The sequence below is a fragment of the Anoplolepis gracilipes genome, chromosome 12 (genome assembly GCF_047496725.1).
Source record: "Anoplolepis gracilipes chromosome 12, ASM4749672v1, whole genome shotgun sequence".
In the NCBI taxonomy this organism is placed as follows: domain Eukaryota; kingdom Metazoa; phylum Arthropoda; class Insecta; order Hymenoptera; family Formicidae; genus Anoplolepis; species Anoplolepis gracilipes.
Window position 1 is genome coordinate 3300881 of NC_132981.1, and position 21194 is coordinate 3322074.

General features: G+C 35.2%; 2 protein-coding genes across 2 annotated transcripts in view; both read left to right on the plus strand.

Moving 5' to 3' along the window:
• Window positions 1-14530, plus strand: part of Meltrin (disintegrin and metalloproteinase domain-containing protein meltrin) — an 84182-nt gene extending 69652 nt beyond the window's left edge. Inside the window, 11 exon segments of the mRNA XM_072903699.1 lie at window positions 1804-1993; window positions 2696-2763; window positions 3723-3887; window positions 4588-4757; window positions 4848-5039; window positions 5137-5733; window positions 5814-6015; window positions 6131-6335; window positions 6537-6663; window positions 9487-12136; window positions 12139-14530. Coding sequence (XP_072759800.1) covers window positions 1804-1993; window positions 2696-2763; window positions 3723-3887; window positions 4588-4757; window positions 4848-5039; window positions 5137-5733; window positions 5814-6015; window positions 6131-6335; window positions 6537-6663; window positions 9487-12136; window positions 12139-12198 — 4626 coding nt within the window. The 3' untranslated portion in view covers window positions 12199-14530.
• Window positions 14531-15308: 778 nt separating this feature from the next.
• Window positions 15309-20962, plus strand: LOC140671766 (uncharacterized). The gene is made up of 3 exons (XM_072903350.1): window positions 15309-15523; window positions 16041-16149; window positions 16295-20962. The coding sequence occupies exons 2-3, from the start codon at window positions 16066-16068 to the stop codon at window positions 18437-18439; spliced, it is 2229 nt and encodes a 742-aa protein (XP_072759451.1). The 5' UTR covers window positions 15309-15523; window positions 16041-16065; the 3' UTR covers window positions 18440-20962.
• Window positions 20963-21194: the final 232 nt, after the last annotated feature.

Here is a 21194-nt window from a genome sequence, read left to right on the forward strand (position 1 = left end):
ACCTTTTTATTCTCTCAACGTGTGCGGTTCTGAAATTTACCGTCCTGGTAATAAGGACGCGGCTGTTACGAAATGTATTTTTCTTTCGCTCAGCGCTCTCTCGTGATATAAATCTACATAATCTCCAATGCGGCGCGCACGCGATATTACATTTAATAGAAGCGAGGATAAGCTTATACCATAGGCGAATACAAAATTTCATATTCCGCCGACACGCCTCGTAACGCGCTTTCCATGGAGCACGTTACGCTCTCGCGAAATTTTTCTCTTATCCGACAATGAATCAAGCTGTATGCTTTTATCCGTCCCTTATATATCAAGCGGGTCCCGGTTATTATCCTTGAACGCATATAGGTGAGGGATGACTATGGATGTTTTATGTCTTATGTGAATTAAACGCTCACGAGCTTACTGTAAATCAGTCACGTGTGCGCAAAGAATGGAAAACGATACATATTTAAAACGAAGGATACGATCGTTTCATTCTTGCTTAAAAAAATACATAAAACATATATTTGATACGTGCCTTTTTTTTTTTTTTTTTTTTTTATTATTATTGAAGACTTGCTAGTAGTTGTAATTTATGCAGTGGATCTTTGAAATGTTTAAGTACGCGATACAAACTAAATCCTTGGATGCAAATAAATTCCTAGCTCCTCTCGCGTATTTGAATCCTTGCAATTTCTTCGATTTCGTCGTTTAATATTGAAATTTCCAGAATACTGATCTTTTGCTCTGATGATAAAACTAAAAAGTTTATTGCTGCTGAGAAATCAATTTTTAATCAAATATCATTGAGATTGGAGCTTCGCGATGAAAGAGTCTTTACTGCATTTTCATGACAACGAATGACGTACGCGCGAGGTGCTGGCAATAAATAAGCGTCACGCTTGCATTAAACAATCATACAAAAATTTAATATCAACACGTTTTTCCTTTTAATTCAATCCCGTGTACACTTTCCTACGCGGCGATCGAATAATGGACCGTGGATCGATGGCTCTCGTAACGGGGAGAGCGTTTCAGAGACGATCCCGATACTCACCCTCTGCGAGATCGTGCTTCTTTGTCGGAGCAACTTCTTTCGGGAAAGTAACATGCTTGCTCTCCGAAGTAAACGGCTCTCCTCCCTCATTCCTCGCGGCGGAAAAAGGAACGTGAAAAATCACCGGGGTTCGCCAACGGCGTGCGCACGTTTCAGAATCTGGGACAACTATATTTGTACTGCGAGCCGATGTACGATTTCGATGTACATCCGCGAAACCGAGATAAGCCTGCAAACTATAACTTTGCAGACTCGAGCACGAACGCCTCGATTTCTTGATACATTATCGTGACTCACACACATCATGAATCGGTCTAATGAACGTTAAATGACATAATTAGATGACGTTAAATGGCAGAATTAGATAGATCCAAATCAAATTTAATACGCAAATACATATGTATTATATATATTTATTTATTTATCTTTATATTCATTTATTTATTTATAGGAAAAATTAAAGCATAAGTTTAATTAAAAGTTTATCTTTGTGGAAGATTGTATATTTATTTTTCACTTGCGGCGATCAAGTTACACGAGATCACATTTCAGTCATACATTCCGAATTGTAGCAAGGAAAATTATATATATATATATATATATATGCACAAAGTAAAAACTACTGTAAATTATGCGATAAAACCGATAGAGAAATTTCACTCAAATGTCGATAAAATTAAAAGAAAATTGAAAAAAAATCTCTTAAAACTAATGTGTATTTTAGCGAATGATATTCACGAGTTGCGTGAATCTTGCAGGAACTCTGTCATTACCAAGGTAGTGTTCGAGATGTTCCCGATTCATGGGTGGCGTTATCCACTTGTAAAGGATTGCGTGGTGTCATCTTCGATGGTGAGAATCTTCACTACATCCATTCGGAAGACGAGAGCTTGGATTCTCCACATTACCTTTACAAGCATAGCGATCTCATTGCCAATAAAACTTGTGGTGAGTATATCTTGCGCGAATCAATCATTTATATAATCGTATTATTACATATAAATGTTTCTTTAAAAAAAAAAAAAAAAAAAAAAAATCATACCCTTAATTAATAGAAATATAGCGGAAAAGCTAAAGATTGTGTTTGAAGAAAATTGATATTATTAGCGTGTCAATGTCACTATTTCTCCTGTCGACTTAATTATTATTGCAAGCAATTATTATTCGTTTCTTTAACAGCGTCATCCCCAAAAGTCGAGATAATTATTACTTTGAAGAGACACGTGTCGCATCTTACGAAGCTAACGACGTTAATAATTAAGATCTCCGAGTTTCATGAGTAATAAAGTTGACTCACGCAACTTGACACTCACAAATCATTCGTTCCGAGATCGCATCTGTTGAGAAACTTGGGCAAAGCGATTTCTATGGATTTCTTTAACAGTATTCACGCGAGCTTTGACTTTGAGAAACGCAATCTTTAATAGCGAACGCTTCTCGCGGGTTCTCGTCCTCCCTCAGTGACGATGCCCTCGCTCCTTCTTTGAGCTTGGGCTCAAAGACCCGTCTCGGAAAGACTGGTCTCTCCTTAACGGTCTTAACGAATGTGAGAGCAAGGCCTCGGAGGCTCTTTGTCCACGGTTCTACCGGGAATCTCGCTACCAACGATCGTGTCTCTATGTAAAGTCTGACGTTTTTCCTCGGTTACAGGTTACGAAGGCACGTTGCCGCACCACGTTGTCCCTCGCGATCGTCGCGAGATCGAAAGAATGTCCAGGGTATGTATGTGTACAGAGAACGGAAAAAAAATTTCACACAAACTCTTTTCCCTTTCTTCCTCCTCAAGCAAATTACACGACTTCAAAGAACGTGGTTGCAGAAGATTTTTTTATGCTCGGTGATTTGCGTGCATTTCGTATGCTTTTCTGCTCTATCGTTCTTTCTTTCTTTTTGTTGGAAGACTTGTAAACAATTGAAAGCACCTGTAAATAGGGTAAACTCGGGTAAGATGGCCGTAGTTTTTTAAAATGCAAAAAACATACTTTTATTTTTTAATAGTGTTTGACATATTATCTTCACTGAAGCTTAAATTACGTAATGTTATTGAAATTAAAAGAAAAATATTTAATAGAAATTTTATATTATCAAAATAGTACAACATAATATTTATAACAAATAGTAAAAACGAAAATAAAAATGATAGGTCATATAACAATTATATAACAATTATATATCTTTATAATATGTCTAACGTCGATTACGATAGCTTAACTGTAATTTATTCGACGTTACAATAGTTTTTAGTGGACAAATGAAAAACTTTGCAGGTAGTCAAAAGTAAAAATATGATATCAGATTCACAATATTATTATTTCAAACAATGCACATAAACTACTGTAAATATCGATTATCTTTGATAATGACTAAAAAAGCACTATGTAGCGATTATTGAAAAAATTACAGCCTATGGCCATCTTTTCCGTATGACCATCATACCCTAGTTTACCCTATTACCCTCTTGTGTTGTATTTGCCAAAATTTAGATAAAATTGAATTTTTTAATAATTAATGAATTATTTAAACAATTATGGATGATAAAAGATGCTTGAGAAATCAAAGTACATCGTCTTGCAATAAATTATTAACTCTAACGAATAAAATTGATAATTAAGTTAATGATAAAAAATTAATAAATTTTACAATCAACATCACGTAGCTGACTTTTTTTTTTTCATAGCACAAAAGAGCGACTGAAATTATTCGGGGACCCTACAACGCGAATAGGCAGTCACGTTATGTGGAGCTAGTACTTGTAATCGACAAGAAGGAATATATGGCGCTCGACGAAAACCTGGATAAAGTACATCAGCACTGTAAGGACATCGCCAACATTATCAACGCTGTAAGTAACATCATTGTCATCATTTAAACTGCACGTATAATTCAGTTCGACCTCAAGTCGAATGAGAACGAGCTAAAGCGCGCGGCGCTAGTTCACCAACTCCATTATCCAATTAGACGCTTTGAACATTTGCGGTTTCCTTTTCCTAAAATTCGCTGGAACGTACTTATAACCATCAGGTTTAATAATTTCGTTCCATGAATTTTACTTGATCTAGGTTAATTGGCTGTTAAATACATAATTATGTTCACATGAATATTCAAATCTTCTTTTCTTCAAAAAATAGAAACATCAGGTGCCAGAGTTTTAATAAATCTTGTTAATTATTTTCGAAAATTGATTTAACATTGTTAAAAATTGTTAAATGTATTTTTAACACTAAATTTCTTTTTATGTTACAAGTTATACTACTAAAATAAAACTCGTTTAACATTACGAAAAAATTAGATTGTGTTAGTATTCTCCAAGTTTAAATATTTTTCATTTCACTTTCTTTTTAATGTATCACCAACCAATGACGATGATGGAGCTTTCTTTGGATCTCTAATATATCGACAACCAAGAGAAAGCGCGACACACTATATATATAGATGCTCTCTGACGCAGCGAGACAAAGAGATTAATTAGCGCGTTACTCAACCGTATCACGATACTGCGAAATCTCTATACAAAATACAAGGGTATCTCGATGTGTTTGCAGCTGTATATGCCATTGAACGTGTTCATCGCTCTGGTCGGCGTGCAAGTATGGTCCGAGTCGGACGAGATAAATCTATCATCGAATGGCGACACCACTCTATCCAATTTCCTGCGTTACCGCAGGGAGAAGCTGATTAAGGATATACCCAACGATAATGCCCAGCTGTTGACGTGAGTGTTACTTACTCGCAGTGCGAGACGCGTAGATTAGCTGTAACGTAAAACAATAATGAGTCTGATATTTTTGTTTCTCGACAACAGGCGAATCACTTTTGAAGGCGGGGTGGTCGGCAAGGCTCTTAAGGGACCAATATGTACCTTCGAGTTCTCCGGCGGCGTTTCTATGGATCATTCAAACGTCGTTGGTTTAGTAGCTGCCACTGTTGCTCACGAGATGGGCCATAATTTTGGCATGGAACACGACGGACCGGATTGTGGCTGCCCTGAAGAGAAGTGCGTCACAGCTTTACCTTTTTCTAATAATATTGTACTTGTGAATTGTCAATTCACTCCTCCAAGTTCAGCTTTAATAATTATTCTGTCATTTCAGGTGTATAATGGCACCGTCTAGTGGCTCGTCCGGACCAACGCATTGGTCCACATGCTCGTTGGAACACTTGGCTATAGCCTTTGAGCACGGCATGGATTATTGTTTGAGGAACAAACCGCAGAAGCTCTTCGATAGCCCTATATGTGGCAACGGATTCGTCGAATCGGGCGAGCAGTGTGACTGTGGCCTCAAGGAGAACTGCGACAATCCCTGCTGCAACGTAACCACCTGCATGCTGCACAGTAACGCGAGTTGCGCCACTGGCGAGTGCTGTGACCTGAAGACCTGCAGGCCGAAGACCGCGGGCACGGAGTGCCGAAGCGCCGAACACGAGTGTGATCTACCGGAATATTGCACGGGTCAAAGCGAATATTGCCCGGCGGACGTATTTAAGATGGACGGTGAAACCTGTAACGTAGGCAAAGCTTTCTGTTATCAGGGCTCGTGCAGGACGCATGACGATCAGTGTAAACTCTTGTGGGGTCCAACCGGTTGGTCCTCCGACACGCAATGTTACGATATGAACAATCGGGGGACAAAGAATGGTAATTGCGGCTATAATCGCGTCGACTCGAATTTCATCAAGTGCACCAATCAGTAAGTTGGAATATTATACCATATGTAAGAATGATAGCGTGAGAGAAGATTTGGATTTTGATGTATCGGATCTGTTATAGAAATGTTCTCTGCGGCATGCTACACTGTAAGCATTTGAATGAACGGTTAGAATTTGGCATGGAATCGGTGGCAACCTTAGCCCATTCCTTCATCAATAACGGCGGAAAGATAATACCATGTCGTAACGCTTTGGTCGATCTCGGATTGAGCGAGGTCGATCCTGGACTCGCACCGGACGGCGCTAAGTGTGCACCTGGAAAGGTAAAATATTTCCAACGATGAAAGTTTGTTTTTTTTTTTTTTTTTTAGTATGAAGTAGACCAAAAAAATATTGTAATTAAATAACTTGTATTAATTATAATTCATTTATGTATAGATGTGCGTGAATCAAAAATGTATGTCAGTAGCGGATTTGAGAGCATCCGTGTCCGGCAGCAAAGCCTGCCCGAGCAATTGTAACGGTAACGGAGTGTGTAACAGTCTTGGTCATTGTCATTGTAACCGGGGCTTTCGACCACCTGACTGCCTTCATCCCGGAATCGGAGGCTCCGAAGATAGCGGTCCAACTGAAGATCCAAACGGTGAATATCTTACCTACTTATACTTATCTTATTAATTTCGAGATATAGAATAAGAAATAAAAAATACGTTTGTTTAGAATTCTAAATAATTTTAGCGGAAAAATAGCGCTTGATAATTAAGAAAAGGCGTTTTAGTTTGATATATTTTTATAGATTTTCGACTGGGTATGACTGTATGATATGCATTTCATGTACTTTCAGCACGGAACGATTTCATAATCGCGCTCTACGTTGTCTTCTTGGGAGTGACGCCCACCATAGCTCTACTGCTGCTCGGAGTTTGGTACGTCAGGAATTCCCAGCATTGGAAGAAGGACGTGATGTCTACGTACGTATTTAGTTTCGACCGTTTTAAAGAGAAACGCAAACCGCATGCTAATAAGTCACTCAGTGTACCTACGTCAAAGACACATTACACTGCCGGTAGTAAATTTCTCAGGATGGTCTCCGCCTATTTCACGCCGAAGCGAAAGAATACCACTCGTAGCGCGAACAAAATATTTACAGTCAGTGATAACGCCGCACTTAAAGAGTCGCTACAGATAACTAAGACTGATTTGATATCCACCACCAATCCGGACGCTATTAAGTGTAGCAATAATATCGAGTATAGAAAGTCATTGTTATTCGGCAACGTAAAGCCAGACGTTAGCGCAAAGTCCAAAACGCAGGATAACGTTGCGATTGTTTCGATGCCTGCCGTTGAAATTCAGTCAAAGAGACCTGCTCCGCTTAGATCGGAATTAGGCCTCAAGATATCGGAGTGTATTCAACAAATTCAAAGAAAATCGCCTAAAAATGTTAAAGGACTTACACTCAATACCGAATTCAAATTCGAGCACTTGAATGAAAGTCCAGCCAGTACGTCTGACGTTACTCCAAAGACAGACGTATTATTTAATAATTCGAAGACGCCTGCTCCATTTTACAATAAAAAACCACCGCCCCCACCGGCACCTGCTCAAAGTTTAAAACCAAAGATCTGAGCGATTTCTAATCTGTTTGTACGAATCTAATCACACGTAGATATTTAGCGTGAAAATTCACGTATTATTAGAAAAATTTATTGATTTACTGTTTACATAATGCATTATGATATATGAATCTCGAATCGGTTTTATAATCTATAGTAATGGAATTTATATTTATATTCTGATAGATCGGGAAAGAATAATTCCAATTAAAAATCAACATTATTTGCTCAAAAGTCGAATTAAAAAAAATTCAAAGATTTTATCAATATAAAAGCGTGATAATAATTTTAAAAGAAAGTCAGAATCAATTATTAATCAAGTATAATAAGTATTCTTTAAATAAATATGAAATAGATTGTTATAATTTAAAAATTATTTTATTTAATATAGTGCAAATATCATAGCATTCTTGTGTGAGTTATGATTTTTGCATTATAACATGGGGGACTCGAAAATGGTGATGGTATATAGAAACAATATTTGGACTGTTGTCAGAACACGCTAAAATAATTCCTACTGTGATTCCAACTGCTGATAGTCGTAATAATACATATGTTCTCCAATATATTGTTTTATATATATATATATATATATATATATATATATATATATATATGTATATGTAATCAAAATTTTATATATAATATTTTTACACAAATTAGATGAAAAATGAAATTAATAGCTAAGAATAAATGTAAATATAACATAAATCGTATTACGTTTATCTCGCGCGTCTATCGTGATTAAATCTGTTTATTTAAAACAGATTCTTTGATGTAATAAGCGTAATGAGATATAGTAATAATTGCAGGCATAATAATTGATGTGTATACTTCCTATTTAGCATTTTGAATTGAATACATTTTTGGTGCAATATGCATTGTTTGTGTGATTGCAAACTTAAAATGTTTAAGAATATTATTAGATGAACAGCGTTTTGTTCTCACTGACTGATCATGTACTTGAAGAAAAAAAACAAATTTGCTATCTAATTTATGTATCTATTTACAAAAGGCTTTATTTTATTAATTGCATATTAAATATATATAAAATATATAAAAACTAAATATCTAAATATCTAAAAACTTTAAAATATACATCAATATATTTTACAATATTAACATACATCTGTAACATAAATTTCATGTGAGACAATTATTTATCTTTTTCCTATTCTGGTTTACACAGTTTTCAAACTATTAATTTGTTAATGCTACATTATAATTAATGTTAAATGAGGCATTCAATTTCGCAGAACAAAATACTGTTCTCTTATTGAAAACCAACAAATTTTTATATAAGAATTATAAAAGTAATATTTTTACATAGACATATTGCGTCATAAAGGCGGAGAAAAGAGCTTATGTAACATGTAGAGCATGTGCAGAAAATCATGTTATATGAGCATGAGCATGAATAAAAATTCTTCTCTTACTGGCTTTGCATTTTACAAAAAAATTGACAATTATATAAATCAGAAGCTAAATTTGGAGGACGTTTAAAAAAAATCAATTTTCTTCATTATTTCTCATTAATTATTACTTAAGAAGTACTTAATTTTTTTATTTCTTTACTCATTTCTTGGATATAGAAAATAAATATTCAACGAATGTTACTCATGTTTAGATAAATAAAATGTACAATTATTATTATTATTATTAATAAATGTAGTATCGATATACAGTGTTTTCAGTCTTCCTCGATGATTTCCTTTTCCAACTGCTTGCTCTACTAACATCTTAATCTATAACTAACTTTTCCCAGCAAATGTTTCTTGTCTGTGCATGTGTTTGGATTTATGGTGAATAGTTATGCATTTGAGAAAAATAGTTATTTTTCACACGATGCTGAAATGCATGTGTTGGATAAAGTATATGTAGTATGTGATAAAAAATTTAAAATTTATACATTACATCTTGTACTATTTTAATTGATATATTATTTTTATATTTTAATATTTTAATAAACACACATTTTTTTGCTTTATATTATTGAGAATCTACACAAGAAAAACATGTGTGTTTTACATTCTAATTTATGCTACATAGCAAAGATTCTCAGAGATTAATCTAACTACAAACACAATGCGTTTTCATTAGCCACGTATTAAGTATCACATAATTGCGCTTACAAAAATTCCTCAATTCCTTCGCTTATAATTCTGCTTCAAATTTCAGGACCGAGCGCCACAATGGATCGCTAATCAAAACAAACGATCGTTCGGGCCCCATATCTCGTAACATTGAGACGATCGATTCTAGCCTGAGTCAGGATCCGGCGTGCGTGAGTTTGCTGCCTAAGACAGAGGCCGACGAGCGCTACACCAACAATATGTTCGGTCAGTTCAAAGGCTTTACGATCACGCCGATTCATTCGAATCAATCCAAACTGGCCGAGCCCACGAAACCGGCCCCATCCCCGCCGCCAGGGTGGATGCCTACCGTAGCGATAAAGACGAATGTAATTAAGTCGAGCTTGCAAAAGTGCAATGTGCCACAAAAAAGTAGTCTATTGAGTTCTAACGTCAACGATGCGACCGCTCCAATGTTGCCACCATTGAATCCAGGATCTACGGCGCGACCGTTAATCAGCAGTCCCGTATTGGCGGCCACAACTTGCACATCCGTCGAACTGGTAGCTGGCAAGATACCCACCAGACCTGCTCCGGACGTACCCACACGTCCAGCCCCGGCACCGCCAACCACCGCTCCTTCAAAGCCGCAGAGACCCAACAGTACGCCCTTGACGAACGTGATATTGCCTGAACCGGAGAAGAAGCCGGATAGAGGTAGCACGCTCAACCGAATCGCATCGATGTTGCGTCCTGGCTCCGGCATCATGAGAAGCAACTCCCAGAGGGATGAAAGGAACACGAATTCTCTACCGAGAAGCCAGCATCACAAGGCCAACAAGGTCATCGACAAGGAGATCCTGAGAAACTTGGAGATTTCCAATCCGATACCACAGAAGGAGATCGAGATCGCCGCACCAGTCATCCCGGTAATATCAGCAGCCGAGATTGAGAAGAAAAATGTGGTCCTGCGCGCTCAGTCAATGAGAGACAGCAAAATTACGTCAAGACCTCTTATCCATACATTCGGTTCGATGCGTCAGACGACACCCGTCAAGAGGCCCACCAGTATTCCCGCCAGTACAAGGCCTACGTCGCCACCGCCAGGCCCACCGAATATCGCGCAGACGGAAAAGTCCGTCGAGAGCGCGATAAAGATTCCAGGACTGCCCGGTTACCAAAATCCGCCCGTGAAGCCGTTGGAGAACGTTTACGACGATTGTATGAACTTGATCGCGGAATCTTCATTGTCAGAGATCAGGGAGGAATCGCCTACGAATGACAATATCTACGCGGTAATAGAGGAATCTGTACCGGAGAAGAACAGGAAGAACACGGAATTGGAGGCAACAATACCGACCGATAACGAATACAAACTACCGAAACGCATTGACACGACGTCCACCGGTGGTACGAACAGTCTGGAGTCGATGGGTTTGCTGTCAGAAATTGTATCAGAAATTTCGAATCGCAATTTCGACTCTATATATTCCACCTCGACATTAACTAGGAAGAAGAGGGAGAATAATAAGGAGAATGAATCGAAAAATGTGGAAAATACAGGCTCTGACAGTTCCTTAGGTAGTTATATGAATTCGAGCCATTACAAGACTCCCGGAAGCGTTTACTCGAACTCGACTTCCGGCAAGTTTAATTCCTCGAGCTCTACCACCAGCTCGGGTTATCTTCATCCATCCGTGATAAATGTACCGCAAGTGGACAAGAAAGAGGCGGATAAAAATATTTCGGACGCGAATGAAAACTTGAAATCCAGCGAGAAAAGCAAGCTAGATACTCTCATGTCTAATAATCCTAACATAAACGACGAACTATCCAAAGAACTCGGTATGAAGCCGCCTGAGAATCCTGTAGGGTTTAAACCGTTCGCTTCGACAAAGACTAGACCGTCTCATTTGATACATATCAAGAAGGACGACCAAGCTGAGAGTAAGGTTCCGGTTAAACCGCCTTTGAACAGGACTAAAACGCCACCGAACATTGCGAAGAGTCCGACTTCCAGAGAAACGACCGAGTCGAGCGTGAAACTCACGAGACAAAGTTCAGATAATACATTAAAGTCATTGAAATCTTCGAAAGCGTCCGAGGCGAGTTCGATAAATTCGACGAAGCAGCGTTCGGACGCGAGGCAAACGCAACTGAACGCGACCAAGTCGAGTAGCGATTTAGATAAAGAGGAATCGCGTACAACCGTATCTGTCAAAAATGTGCCTTGTAGTCCTAAGGATAATCCGAGCAAGTTCAATAGCCCGGATTTGGTCTCGAGCTGCGCGAACTCGAATCAAGGCGGTACAAAGTCACCAGACGTTGTGGGCAGCAATCCCAAGTTCAGTCTCCCGTTGAAGACATCCGCTCACAAGACACCTACACTTCCAAGAAGTAGTGGGCAAAAGACGCCTACGACGCCGTTGAAACCTGTAAACATTACGTCCAAAATGACTAATCTCTCATCGGAAAGGAAGAAGTCTCCGACCGGCAACACAAGCATAGCTAAATCATTATCGCCATCTGTCAAGGATTCGAATAATGTCAAGAGTGCGACGTCGCATTTGACGTCCAAGGCATCCACTAAAACGGAAACAATCAAAAGCGAGGATGGAGGAGCGAGAACGAATCCGCTGCAAAGGGCGGCGGGCGGTAAATCCAACGTGGCGTCGCTTCAGCAAAAGTTCGAGGCTAACAAGAACAATTCTGGTGTCACGAGAACTATATCGAGTGCGAATAATAAAAAGCCGGTGCCGGCGCGACCAAAGTGACAGAAGTGGACGGTGGCAACGTAAAAAGGAAAAGAAACAAATAATCAGCATGAAAAAGAGAAGCGAAGGAAATCTATACTTGAAACATTCTAGTCTGTCATTGATTCATTCTCGTTGGAGAAGATATACGTAAACAAGTATACATGTTTACGCTGATATAAACATACACGAGTAATATAAACATAGATACGTGCACACATACACACGAGGACGATACACATATATCTTTAAAACTTCTTAATTAAGAATTCTTAAACGGAAGTTGAAAGAAATAGTACAAGGATCGCGAATCTTTCCCTTTAAGATTTATGAAAAAAACGCTAATTTTACGAACAAATGTTATATTTCTTGTCAGGATATTGTAAAATTGCGGTCGCAAGTGGCCGTTAACGTAAGAGAGACATAGTATTGAAAATTGTAAATAGCATTCACTTAAAAATTGTCAAATATTTTTTGTAGAAACTACCCACACATTGCCGACGTTCAAGCGTACCTACACATGTAAGCCAATAATTACCGTATATATATAATATTTATCTTAAGCGTTTTATAAGAAGCGATATTACGAAGTAAGCAACATTATTTTCGAAACCTTCGCTTGAAACTGGAGCAGGGCGTGTTACAAAATTAATTGATCTCTGTGATATATGTATATGTATAAAGGAATATTGCACAGAAATACACTGTACGTCACTTTGTTACGACTAGCAGGCTATAGATGCGACCAAAATTATTTTATATCATACTACACAAATTGTGAGATCTATACGAAGGCTCCGTTATATGTGTGAGAGATAGTCGGTCGAATCGAGGCAAGGTAGATAGGAATGAGGGAGAGGGGAGAGGCAAAAAGGGAGATCTTTAAAATTTCATATAACTTATTCTTGTATTCATTTTTATTAATTCGCTAAAAATTGATCAATTATTAAAATCGAGAATTTATGTCTTTGACCGATACATAAATATATATATATATATATCTCGAAAGTCACACGCATCGTTAAGTTAAAAGCTATCAAAAATCGCAGTCATATCTGACAGACGTAAATTCTGTTAATATAGAAAGCCTCTTTCCAAAGATTAAAATATAACGAAATCTAGAATATATATATGTATATATACAGACACAAAATTGTACCTTCGAGATCCTGTGGGAGTCAAAATTGAAATGCCATTAGTTAAGAAAATCTAGATGTTAAAAGTTTCGATAGTAACATAACACTGCGAATCGAATAAGGTTGATGAGTTCTTTCGACAGTAAATTAAACTAGAATCATTGAATATTTGTCTCGATCGTCCAGAGTATCACGCCTTTATTTTTTCATCATTCTCCGCGTAAATGAATTAGCGACAAAGACTTGCTTCGTCTAAGGCCGCTCTCGATGCAAAGACTAAAACTATTTATTTGACTGATTCATGTAAATATTGTTTATGTAAGATAAGCACATAGGAAGAAAGAGAGAGAGAGAGAGAGAGAGAGAGCTAAGTTTTATACAATGTACCTTTGGACTGGATAAGTTAAGTTGTAAGTTACCCTTAACGCATTAATCGTGCGATTGTGAGAGACAGCTTCGATTTCTTGAAAATATTTAAGAAAATATGTAGATTTTATTATATTAAGAGCGTAAAACTGTGGAAAGGTTTTATTGAACTAAACCGGCTATATATATATGTGCAATTACTCGTCCTTTTTGTTCTTTTGTATGAAAAAAAATCCAGAGGATATCTTTTCATTCATAGTATTCAGTTTATAATAGTTCCTACATGTGAATGACATGAGAAATCACATATAGAATTTCGCCAAAATTCAATAAAGCTTTTTTACTCACGTACTATGCATTGCTTTTTCCGCTTGTTTTCTCTATGCGTGACGTCGTATGTATGTGTTGCTTCATTATGAGACAATCAAGCATTTATTTTGCATACATGTCCGAGAAGGAGGTTTAGCTCAACCACCTGCTTGTTAATTAATATTTAAATAAATGCTACTATTTTAGTAAGAGTACTCTAAAAAAATGAGAAAAAAAGAATTAAACGTCACACTAAACTGCAACGTATTTGTAATTATAATTACGACTGTATAATAAAAATTATCCGACAAATTGGCTTAAATACAACGATCGTTCAATCAGGCAATAAAGCTTACGATGTCATACGATGAAGTTGCAAGATTTCATCTTACACATTAAATAAATAACAACAAGCATCATTGCAATACATATTGTACATTCAGTACCAAAGATAAGTAGCATCCCATCTATGACACTGCTGAGATAAGTACTACAATAATTAATTACGCGTGCGCGCGATAAAGTGTACATTACCTTAAAACCTTAACGATGTTACACACACAATAAAGTCTTTATTCCAACTAAATATTTTTCTGAACTATCTTTTGTATTTCAGTATTTTGCGGAAGAATTAATTTGAGCCAGCATCGATCGAAAAAAGAATAATTTTTAAAATTTTGCACACACACGTGCAATATATATATAAATCCAAAATTTAATGATTACAAATTTTTAAAATCCTTATTGTTATAGCTGATACAAAACCTATATTGATCGTGAGATATTTATAAATTTTTTGATTAATTTAAACTCAATTTTTTTTTTTTTTTTTTTAATTAAAAACTAACTTTTGTAACTTTTAAATATTATAAAATTATATAAATATACTCTATTTTCATATGCAAAATTCAGCAAGTAATACAAACAAATACATAAAGGAGAATAATATATAACAAATAAAGATAAGATTAAATTTAATATACATGTATATATTATAAATTATTACATATATAAACAGCTATTATATAAAAAGAATATAAAGCAAAAAAGAAGATTTAATTGATGTTCTTTTGGAACTGTCTTTTTTAATCGCATATTTTTTTTCAAAAAAGAAATATAATTACGAAATTAATATCGCTCTCGATACTTAATATTTTTCCAATACGAGCGAAGAGGCAAAAAGATTGAAAAAAATGGAGAACAAAAGGAATGAGAAGAATAGAACGTGCGGAGATATATGTTGTACTTAAGGACACTATATATGAAAAGAAAGAAAAATATTTAAAAAATTAAAGAAAAAAAAAAGCGAGTTTTCTCGAGAGCGCGATCTAACAATAAGATCGATCATGCGCGAGCAACGGTAGACAATTCGACGCGCACAGTGCGCATGCGCGCAACGCTTGTGCGTTGACTCTTGACGCGGTTTTGTCGATGGTCACTTTCGTCAAAATTAATTTGACAATTTCTCGCGATCGCAACACGATTGACAGATCTCGCGTCGCTCGCTCCCGGATGAATATTGGAGCACGCTTATCATTTATCTAATAGGACGGCAAAAATATCCGGCTCGTCATACCGTGTATGTATCACCAGGTATCACTGAAAAAGAAATAGCTTCTCCGGAAGAAAAGGAAATATGTATCACTGTGATACCGAGAATTGCCAAAGCAACGCCAACTGCTGTTATATTAATATTAAAATTCCAAATCGTGGAACCGATTGTAAATCAATCATAGAGAGTCGCTATTTCTCTCCCCATGTCTCACACACACATACACACACACACACTCTCTCTCTCTCTCTTTATCGCTCGCTCGTTCTATTTCTCTCTAATAAGTTAAATTTCTCTCTATTAGTTTAAAAAAATTCCATATACATGATTAAACGAAAACAATCGAAGAAGTATTCGGGGAAATTTTAAAGATATATTTTGTCTATAAATTTAACTAACCTACAAATGATTTTCTGCCATGCGATATACTTTTCATTCTGATTCATTTGCTCCAATTTAAGTTTACATTAGTTACATAAAGTAAAGCAGAATCAACTGAAAAACAAATTTGATCGCCCTTTAACCGAAATTTTCTAAATTATAGGAGACCCTATATTGTACTCGTTGATATGGTGAAGATGGAATATGTACCACGACACCAGCTTGCAGCTATAAATAAAATGAACCTAATGAATCAAAACACTTTACCCGACGTGAGTTATGTGTATATTGTGTAAACAGAAAAGTAAATGAATAGAAATAAGTATATTATATTCTATCAAATGTTATTGTTTATGCCAAAGCAATGAACTACTTTCTGTGTTACACAATTTTTGCAAAATGTGATTTTATTTACAGATATTTTATTCGGATGCAGTAAAACAATTATTAAATCTACCAGACAATTTTACAATGTCTCTGAATGAGTTTGACAAGGTTATACTTGACAATAAGAAAAATGGCATGTGTGCAACAACGATGAACAATATGAAATCACCTGCGATATCAATAGTTCCGGTGAATATATCAGATGAAGAAGAAGAAGACGATGCTAATCTTTTACCTTCGAAAATAGTGGATAAGAAATCAGAAATTGCTCTACTGCCTGTTAGAAAGAAATTATGTGGCCACTATGAACCATGCGAGAACATTGTTTGCGATGTTACGGTACAACAGTACGTGGATAATGATAGAGTGTCACCTGTGTTAGCGGTAAACATAGAAGAGGAAGAAATAAATGCGCCAGTCGAAAAACACTGCAAAAACAAATATTGCGATGCGTTGAGTATCGATCATAATCGTTGTCGTCGGGGGTCAATAAAATTATACAAATGCGATAAATTTCACGTGTGCGACATCTGTGGAATAACGTTGAAAGGATGGAAATCTCGGATATGTCATAGGAATTGCACAAGAAAGGATGAATACAGGCACAACAATGTAGATAGAGCGCATTTGCTAAAGGAGAGGATGCGCGAACGTGAATTGCAAATTTTAGAAAACGCGAAAATGAAGAGGAATGATTACTCGGATCCCGAAAAAGCGATGGAAACTTTGCGAAAGAATGAGGAGATAATAATCATTCCAAAAACAACACCTAGACAACCACCGATCATCACCATAACTTCAGTGCTCACCCCTCAATCAATTGGCACAATTGGCACTAATATATCTAATACTCAACCTATCAAAATTAATTCACAAGGAAATAACTTCGCGAATATCTGTGGAAGTGTGCCCTTTACAATTTCGTCGCAAAACACATCGCGTCCGACAGAAAGCAAAACGCAACCGATAAATCAAGTTGAGTTTCCAAACCTGCAACAAAAGCTGTACGTGACGCCTACTTCAACTCCTACTTCTGTTCCTGCTTCTGTCGCTACTTCTGCTTCAGTTTCATCTTCGCAGAATCAATACGTTCGCCTCACAACTTGTTCACCTCAAACTACCACTGTTCAATCTTTGACGATAAACAGTTGGGTCGTATCACCGTCACATGTTTTAACGACCACACCGATTCAGGCTAAATCGTTCCTTACACCAATACGCGTGGTGCCTATAACTAACTTGATAACTGCGCCGTCATTGCTCCATCGAACACAGGGTATCCCCAAATTCTGCATCATGGCGGAAAATGTAGTAACGCCGGTGACTATATCAAATCCACCTCTTCAGCCTGCTGCTGTAGTTACCACTAAGGTTACTACCACTGTTGCTACCACAGTTAATGCTGTTACCACTAATACTGCTACAACTACTGTTACTACTTCGAACACTACTACGGTAACGCAACAAAAGGACGCTGTGAAAGTTCCAATACAACAATATTCGATACAAAAGTTGCACAAAGGACAAAAGATCTTAAAGAGAAAAAAAACTTTTGTCTGCGAATACTGCTCGAAACATTTCAGCACCGACTGGTATTTTAAAATGCACGTCGCGAAGCACAAAGGCGTGAAGCTCTTCTTCTGCAATCTCTGTGACGAATCTTTTAGCAATAAGTACGATATGAAGAAACACATGACTAAACAACATAACGGTCAAAAGGAGATGTTTACGACGCAACGGTTGGCGGAATTTACTTGTGATAAATGTGACTATGTTTGCAAATCATTCGCTTTCTTCAAAAACCATGTTAAAACGCACATGACATTGAATTCTGATAAAGGAGACATCAAATTGAAGAAACAGAAATTAAAACCCTCTAAAGAAAAAATAAATGACACAACATTAGTAAGTGATTCAAACGAAAAGGATATGAAGGAAATAAATTGTCAAGATACATCCAGTAATCTGCAAGAGAATAAAGTTGTTTCTGTTGATATAAAGACAGAAAATAATGTCAAGATTTGTCAAAGTGTAACTGTCAAAAACGAGAGCAACATAGACTTATCGACGAGTAATGAAAACAATAGTGCAAAGATGAATGGATTTACATTTGTTTCCATAGAAGAAAGTCTCAATCCCAAGAATTACAAGCAAGAATCTATTATTATGTCGTGATAAAAAAGAGTATGCAATATATTTTACTTATAAGAAATACAAACTAGACAATATTCTTTCAAGTATGGTTTATTACAAAGAGCTTGAAAGAATGAAAATACAGGATATTTCGCAGAGTTTAATTGATACATTTCTAGAATGTGTTCTGTAAAATGACTTCTGGAAATTATTCGGTTAAATCCTTGGATATTCTTTATATGTGGAAAAGAGTGAACAAGGAAGTATCCTATCGACAACCAAAAAGCACTAAATTTAAACGTTAATATGTGTTTGGACAACACATGCAAGGTATACTTATATTAAAATTAGTTTATAATATTGTACTCTTTGATGTAAGAGTACTGACTGTGCCCTTCAAGATAGTTGTGTAGCTTAATGTAGAATCGCGATGTGAATCTCTTTCAATGTAAAGGATTCTTGTTTTTACGCAGTCGCACTTTATTTAAATCGTATAAATAAAAGCCGCGATGAATAAAAACTGCCTATTTTTCGACGTAGAGAATGTTGAAAAGAGAGCAATGTTTCAAATTTTATTTATTTACACATGATAATTTAAAATAATTATTTTAGTAAATTTTTTATATTTCGATTGTTAAGACTATTAGGTAACGTTTGCGCTAGTTATTTTTTTTCTTATACATTCCTACAACCAATGCAAGTATATGTCACTGATTTTATACACATATATAAAATAACAGTAGTTTATTTTTTTTGTTGCTTTAAATGTTAAAATATAAAAAGATTTTATTATTTTCAAATTCTTGAAACGATATTTTATTTTACGATTGCAAATAATAGGTTTTTTTAGAATAGCGAAAAAATACAGAATCTAAGAAACAATTACCACGTCATATTTGAGACACATTATATACGATTAAATCGTACTTGTATAATGCAAAATTTTGATTTCTCTTAGAATTTTTTTTTTTACAAATCTAGAGTTGTTTAATTCTGTACAATTATTGCATGATACAAAAATGCAAGTTGTACAATTTGCTGACAATTTTAAAGCACCTAATTATTATTATTAATTATTGAATTGATATATAGTATTATTTTATACATAAATTTTAATAAAAATAAAATATAAAATATAAATGAGTGCGAATGCACGTCGCCACTATATTAAAAATTGACACTTTGTTGATACATATATCCGTACACAATGTAATGTTTACATACAAAATATTTAGGTTTGAGATAGAAGTATAAAATTGGCTTTAATTTCGAATATTTTAATTATCACTAAAATATAGAGAGTAAAAATTATATTCTACTACACATTATGTAAAAATCCGTCATCTCATTTTTAATTAATTGACATAAACTCATAGATGTCAAATTAATAAAAAATAGCAATTTGAAGATTAAATTTGACTTCTTTTCATTAATTTAGTTGGCATGACATGAGTTACATAATACAATAAAATGTAATACAAATATATCTTTTTGTATTGCATTTTATTTCTCATTCAAAGAGGCGTATAAAGTAAAAATACATAAGCTACGTTTTTATTTATTTATAATGTGATATAGAATTATTTCATTGTTTTTTCCTTTAAACTCAGACATAACTATTAAATGTATCAAAATATAAAGTGACACTCTTACTTTCTAAAATTTATTATTATGCGTACTTTATATGTTTAATAAATTTTTTATTCTCTAATACACAGTTGATATTATAAAAGCATTAGAGAGAACAATATAAATATATGAAACAATGGAATATTCTTAAAAGTAAAAATGCAATTTAAGTTAATGTATTGTGCAATATATTGTGCATATATTGTGAAATAATCACTATTAAATATTCATGTTGATGTGTCACATCTACAATTCAGTCTGCTCTATCCTGTTGCTAGAATGTACAATAGAGAGAGAAAGAGAAAGAAAGATAATGTCAAAATATTTTATTACATGCGATGTGTCACATCTACAATTTGTTGAGGATAAATAATGTTCCTGAATATGAAAGATGAAATGTTGAGTGCCTTGTAGACTTGAAATATTTCTTCTAATATAGTCATATTTATTTTTTATAGACTTATAGGTGACTTGTCTCTGCAGAAATAAAATCTATATAAACATGTTCTACACTTTCTATATATTTCTCCGGCTAATAAACGTTCAAGCTGTGAATATAAATCTTACTTGATATATGTCTTTCTATTGTTAGGTAGGTGTCAAGTTAGTAGATGTAGAATTTATATGTATCTTGCACATAGAACACACATGTTTATAAAGACTATGCTTTGTAATATTGGATCTAAGATTGCAAAATGAAGTATGTCATGCAACAAAATTGTTACATTGCTCTAATACATTAGTACTGTCAATAATATATTGTTTGATGCTTTGTATATTGGAGATATTCATCTTATTCATTATCAGCGTTTTCATAATCTGTTTTGTATTATTGCGATACAAAAGTATAAAGCTTGTAATAAAAATATAAAAAAACTAATATGTCGAAGCTGTGAAATAATAAACCAAATATTAATAATCACCTAAAATAAACCAATAATTATCATATAAGCAAATAAATTAGTTGATGATTTATATTTATATTACATATACTCTCTATTACTTTATTTTATAAGATCTGAGAGTTTTAATAAAATAAGTTTATTTATTTGATTTCTATTTACTTGAGAATATAATATAGCTTTAATGCTAATTTTTTATGCTTTTTTTTATCTCGATATTTATAATAAAATTTTGTTAGTTAACAATATATTTCTATTTTATATTC